Below are 5,986 nucleotides of genomic sequence, written 5' to 3' on the forward strand. Positions count from 1 at the left end.
GGGCTCTTGTCCCCTCAGCGAATAGGGACAAGCTTTACCGAGTACCAGGCACTGTCCTGGAAGCTTTTGCTTGCTTCTTTTCAAGTAGCCCTCCTGGTAACTTTGAAATGTATTAAAAGTCTTACTCTCATTTGAGGAAATGGAAGTGCAGAGATGAGTGACTTGCCCAGGATGTCCTGTCACCAGTGCTCTGCAGGATTGGTCTTCTGTCTGATGACCCCCAAGGCCATGGGCGATGGGTGTTCTTGACAGCTTTCTCTTGTTCTCTCTGCAGATCTTGGCGTCCTCCACTCAGCTCCACTGAGGATGCTGTGTCAGCATGTTTGCCAGTTTGGTCAGAAGCTGTTGCGCAGGCGGCCCCTGGGGCCAAAGCAGGGGGCTGAGAGTCACTTGGCCCGGTGCCTGAACACCCTAGATCTGGTGGCCTTAGGTGTGGGCAGCACCCTGGGAGCAGGTGTATACATCCTGGCTGGTGAAGTGGCCAAGGACAAAGCTGGGCCGGCGATCATCATCTGTTTCTTGGTGGCAGCCCTGTCTTCTGTGCTGTCCGGGCTCTGCTATGCGGAGTTTGGGGCCCGCGTGCCAGGCTCCGGTTCTGCGTATCTCTACAGCTATGTCACAGTGGGACAATTGTGTGCTTTCATCACTGGCTGGAACCTCATACTCTCTTATGTCATTGGTGAGATGGCGGGGACGGTGTGGGGAGCCAGAGACTCAAGGTTTGAGCCGGGGGCTCAGAGAGGAGAGGTGCTGGGGCTTCACTCTCCATCCTGAGCACTTTGTCATCCACCTTGTCAGGGGTAGGTGGGTAATAGTGCAGGAAAACCCCCAAACTTCCTCTATTCAGTTCCATCCTGCTTTCCTAGAACAATGAAACTGGGCAAGAATGCGGACTCTAGGACATGGGGAGGCAGAGCTCAGGTGGGAGAGAGGGAGACAGGTTTGGCAAGGCTCATCCCCTGTTCCCCAGCCTCTCTTTTTTCTTGCCTGCAATAACCTCCATCTCTTTCTTACTGTATTAATTAGTTGACCTATTTTATGAATCACCTGTATCTGCTTTCCCCACCCCATGAAAGGAAACTCTTAGAGATTAAGTATTTCATCTGGTTTCTTTCTCTCCCAAAAAAGATATTCCATAGTTCATAGTAGGAGTTCAGTTTATGTTCGTCAGGGAATATTTGTCCTACTACTCCCACAGGTGCTGCCAGTGTGGCCAGGGCCTGGAGCTCTGCCTTCGATGATTTGACTGGGAACCAGGTCTCTCGGGTCCTGCAGGGAAGTTTCTCTCTGCAGGCCCCCCACGTGCTGGCCACACACCTGGACTTCTTCGCATTGGGCCTGGTGCTGCTGCTCACTGGTGAGGCCAGGATCATCTAGGGTAGGAAGAGTGGGGTGTGGAGGGGGAACTATGCATGGAATGGTGAGCAGCACTGGGAGGGAGGGTCTGCAGTGAGAAACAGGAAGGCAAATCTTAGACTACTGGGTCTGTCCCTGGGCACTATTGACATTTTGGTCTGGATCAGTCTTTGGTGTGAAGGGCTGTCCTGTGCATGACTGGCGTGTGTGTTTTAATCATTGTTGGATGTTGAGCAGCTTCCCTGGCCTCTACTCACTAGCTGCCAGTGGGACCTACACCCCCAAACTGTGACAGAATGTCTCCAGACATTACCAAATGTCTCTTGGTGAACAAAGTCACCCCCCAGCTGAGAATCATTTACTTTGATGGGTTTCTTCTTCTGCACTGAGACCAAAGTTGTTTTTTTTTTCTTTAATTGAGGTGAAATTCACACAACATGAAATTAACCACTTCATTTTATTATTCCTGGCTTTATGAGATTTAATTGATGGACGACATTGTGCAAGTCCAAGGTGTATAACACGGTGCTTTGGCACGCGTGTATGTCACAAACTGATTACCACAATAAGAAATTAGTCATCTTAGAGGGCACAGAGATGTGCACCTTCATGTAGTTCCAAACCCCAAAAGGGGGATCCCTGGGTGGCTCAGCGGTTTAGCGCCTGCCTTTGGCCCAGGGTGCAATCCTGGAGTCCTGGGATGGAGTCCCACGTAGGGCTCCTGGCTTGGAGCCTGCTTCTCCCTCCTCCTGTATCTCTGCCTCTCTCTCTATGTCTATCATAAATAAATAAATATTAAAAAAAAAACAAACTCCAAAGGACCAGTCACCACTGCTCTGCAGGACTGGTCTTCCTCCTCCAGTAGGAACCCTCATACCTACTAAGCAGGCACTGCCCATCCCCTCTCCCCTCAGCCCCTGGCGACCATCGGTCTTGCTTTCTGTCATATGGGTTTAGTTATTTTGGATATTTCATATTCCATCTTTCCCACAGGACTCCTGGTTCTGGGAGCTAGTGAGTCGGCTCTGTTTACCAAGGTGTTCACGGGTGTGAACGTTTTGGTTCTTAGCTTCATCATCCTCTCTGGCTTCATTAAGGGTGATCTACACCATTGGCAGCTCACTGAAGAGGACTACAAACTGGCCATGTCTGCCTCCAATGACACTTCTAGGTTAGGAGGGCACTCTTGGGTATGGTAATGTGTGTGGGGTGTACAACTGGGAACACCATGGGGAATAAAGAGGAATATGGTGGGCTGGTGGATCCAGATGATGAGCAAGGGTAATGGAGCCCAGGATTTACGGTATTGACTAAGCCGTCAGTAGAGATGGCTGAATACACACACCCTTGTCCTTCCTTGTGCCTTCTCACTGCAGCTTGGGCCCTCTGGGCTCTGGAGGGTTTATGCCTTTTGGCTTTGAAGGGATTCTCCACGGAGCAGCTACATGTTTCTATGCATTCATTGGTTTTGATTGCATTGCCACTACAGGTAACATGGACATTCTGTCCCATCAGGGCTTTGGGCACAGTTGGGCTGCCCTTGGGCAAAGGGTTGATAGGAGGGTAGGGTAGCCTATTGAAGGTGTAAGAGGGAAGAGGATTTTGCACCTTCACCCCCATGTTTTCCTGACCTGGTACTTCCACCCATCCTGCAGGAGAAGAAGCCCGTGATCCTCAGCGTTCCATACCCTTGAGCATCATAATCTCACTCTTCATCTGCTTTTTGGCATATTTTGGTGTCTCAGCGGCACTCACCCTCATGATGCCCTACTACCAGATTCATCCGGGCAGCCCCTTGCCACAGGCATTTCTCTATGTGGGATGGGCCCCTGCCAGATATACCGTGGCTGCTGGAACTCTCTGTGCTCTTTCATCCAGGTCCGTGTCTGCCTTCTCCCTGTCTGGGAGATTGTCAGCTATCCCAGCCCTTGGGATTGAGAGATGAGAGGGAGAGCCACCTGACCCCACGCCGGTTGGGGTCTGCCCTGCTCCTCACAAACTTTCTCGTTTTCTCCTCCAGCCTCCTGGGCACCATGTTCCCCATGCCTCGAGTGATCTATGCAATGGCAGATGATGGGCTCCTTTTCCGGGGACTTGCCCGGATTCATCCCCGCACGCACACACCCATGATGGCCACCATAGTGTCTGGAACTTTTGCAGGTGAGGAAACAAAACCCACTCCTTCGATCTATTTCCCTTACTTGGATATTTCCAGTGGTTCCTCATCCCCTCCCCCACGTTGTTTCTGCCTCATTCTAGCGTTCATGGCATTCTTCTTTGAGCTCAGTGATCTTGTGGACCTGATGTCGATTGGGACCTTGCTTGCTTACTCCCTGGTGGTCTTTTCCGTTCTTGTTCTCAGGTGAGACTCCACTGCATCTGACTGGGGGTTCTTGGACTCATTGGGTTTGATGAGGAGCTAATCGTCTTTGCTTCATGCTGCCTCCTAAGTAAACTGTGGCACTCAGGGAGGGAAAAGGTGGATCAGGCTGCCTGATGTTGCGTGAACAGGGGCTGGTATTGTCTTAATACCTGTCATTTCAGGTACCAGCCAGACCAGAATTTAAGCAAGAACGAGAAAACGGAGATGGAAATAATTGAGAGAAAGCCTGCACCTCAAGCAAGTTCTTTGAAATCTATACCTGAAGCAGGAACCGTACAAGCTCTGTGGAGTCTCTGTAACCCAGTCAACACCACCCCAACTCTGAAATCTGGCCACATTGCCTATGGATGTGCCTTACTGCTTGGTGAGCAGTGGGATTTCTGTCTATGGTGAGATGGGTGGGACTGTGTGTCTTTGGCAGCCAAGGAGGAGGCTCAGAGAGATGGTGCCCCTTCTTAATGGGGGTAGTTTGAGGTAGGGTGTGACCCGGGGCCTTGACATATTTGTTAACATCTTCTGGAGTTGGACCTGTTCTCTTCCAACTTGACCCTTGCAGCTCTCCTGCTGACAATCCTGTGCCTGATACTGGCCCAGTGGCCCAGCCATCTGTTCTCTGGAGACCCGGTGTATATCACAGGGTGTGTGCTGCTGCTGTTGCTCATTATTGGGCTCACTTTCATCATCTGGAGACAGCCCCAGAACCCCACTCCTCTTCACTTCAAGGTAGGTGACTTTATGCCCCCAGACGACCCACCCTGAGTGAATGAACTCTGTATGCTTTGAAGTCTTACCACTCTGGGCTGGGTCAGGGAAGAAAATAGTCAGTTGCTAAAATAATGAACTGTTCCTTGATCCACACTCAGCTAGACCAGTGGGTACTTTGGTGGGATATGAGCAGGCACTGAAGGTACAGCATAGGACTGGAGTCTTCCCACCCACATGGGGATCTCCCTTTCAGACATCTGTGCTGTGTTCAGGGATTAACTGATTTTGCCCACAGGTCCCTGCTCTGCCTGTGCTCCCACTGGTGAGCATCTTTGCGAATGTTTACTTGATGATGCAGATGACCTCTGGGACCTGGGCCCGATTTGGCGTCTGGATGGTGATTGGTAAGTGGCTTTCTGAAGAAAAGAGGCTTCTTAAGGGCCACAACTCAACCCTCTTCCTACTACCTTTTCTAAAAACTGTCTCAGAGGCCATAGTAGGTGGCCTGTTGGGCACTTCTAAGTTGGAGGAGTGCCTACTTTTCCACCACTTTGTCTCATTTCCCTACTAGGATTTGCCATATACTTTGGATATGGGATCCGACACAGCTTGGAAATCAGTGATGAACAGTCACCAGCCTCAAGCTCCCAAACTCTTGACAAAAACATCCCTGGTGCTGAGTTAGCTTAACCACAAGAAACAGATGCTGTGTGGAATCCCTCCATACACTGGAGGTATCTTCTGGTTCAAGGGAGACTTTGAGCCTATATGGAGTGTAAAGGTGGGATGTGTTTAGAGCTCTGTATTTATTGCCGGTGGACACAAATGCCTTTAATCTTGTTTAATTTTTAAGTAAACTTTTAAAAGTTTAAAATTGCATACTTCATAAATGTGCAGCAAGATGAATCTTTACAAGGTACCAGCAATGTAATCAGCAACCAGAGGAAGGAATAAATATTGCCTGCATAAGAAGTGCCTTCTTGTGCCTATTAATCCAGCAAAAACACAGATTGCCACATGGGAAGAAAATGCAGGTTTCACTTCTATATTGCGTCAAGAATTATACTTTAGTTTTTATTTTCTTAATTTTAAAAAAATCGCTATCCTGAACATGGGGCTCGAACTCACAACCCCAAGATCAAGACTTGTGTGCTCTATTGATTGAGCCAGCCAAGCATCCCTGAAGAATTGTACTTTAAATATTAGGGCACAAATAGATTAAAATGAAAGGAAGAGGCACATCTTGCAAGTGGTAATGGGAAGCTGCCACAGGTATGCTAATATCAGACAAAGGAGACTCTAAGAAAGAGCGTAATACCAGATGAAGTGGATCCTTTCATAACATCCAAGAGAACTGATTTTTATTTTTCTGCCAGCTCTATTGAGATATGATTGATTTGATTTGTAACCTTGTGTAAGTGATCGCTTTTCTTTACGTTTCTGTTATACTCTTAAGAGTTACACAGGAGGGTTCATGAGGAAAAGTTGTGAATTGAAGAAAATTGCATTGCCAGAAGTGGGGGGTAGGTGGGAAGTAATGGT

At 48.8% G+C, this 5,986-nt stretch overlaps 1 protein-coding gene across 1 annotated transcript; it reads left to right on the forward strand.

The window, feature by feature from the left end:
• The first annotated feature begins 270 nt into the window (after positions 1 to 270).
• LOC129500604 (cationic amino acid transporter 3-like) lies at positions 271 to 5,222 on the forward strand. The gene is made up of 11 exons (XM_055311213.1): positions 271 to 679; positions 1,199 to 1,357; positions 2,350 to 2,527; positions 2,733 to 2,845; positions 3,012 to 3,234; positions 3,377 to 3,516; positions 3,616 to 3,718; positions 3,901 to 4,103; positions 4,296 to 4,462; positions 4,740 to 4,848; positions 5,016 to 5,222. Exons 1-11 carry the CDS (start codon positions 307 to 309, stop codon positions 5,132 to 5,134), a joined length of 1,887 nt encoding a protein of 628 aa, XP_055167188.1. The 5' UTR covers positions 271 to 306; the 3' UTR covers positions 5,135 to 5,222.
• The last annotated feature ends 764 nt before the right edge of the window (positions 5,223 to 5,986 follow it).

This window comes from Nyctereutes procyonoides, unplaced genomic scaffold (assembly GCF_905146905.1).
Source record: "Nyctereutes procyonoides isolate TBG_1078 unplaced genomic scaffold, NYPRO_anot_genome, whole genome shotgun sequence".
Lineage (NCBI taxonomy): Eukaryota > Metazoa > Chordata > Mammalia > Carnivora > Canidae > Nyctereutes > Nyctereutes procyonoides.

Bases quoted from the DNA above. Each gene is read 5' to 3' on its own strand.
- LOC129500604 (XM_055311213.1), top strand. From the start codon at position 307: ATGCTGTGTCAGCATGTTTGCCAGTTTGGTCAGAAGCTGTTGCGCAGG. The intron at 3,235-3,376 runs GTCCGTGTCTGC...TTTCTCCTCCAG, and splicing joins CTCTGTGCTCTTTCATCCAG to CCTCCTGGGCACCATGTTCC. The intron at 4,104-4,295 runs GTGAGCAGTGGG...TGACCCTTGCAG, and splicing joins TGGATGTGCCTTACTGCTTG to CTCTCCTGCTGACAATCCTG.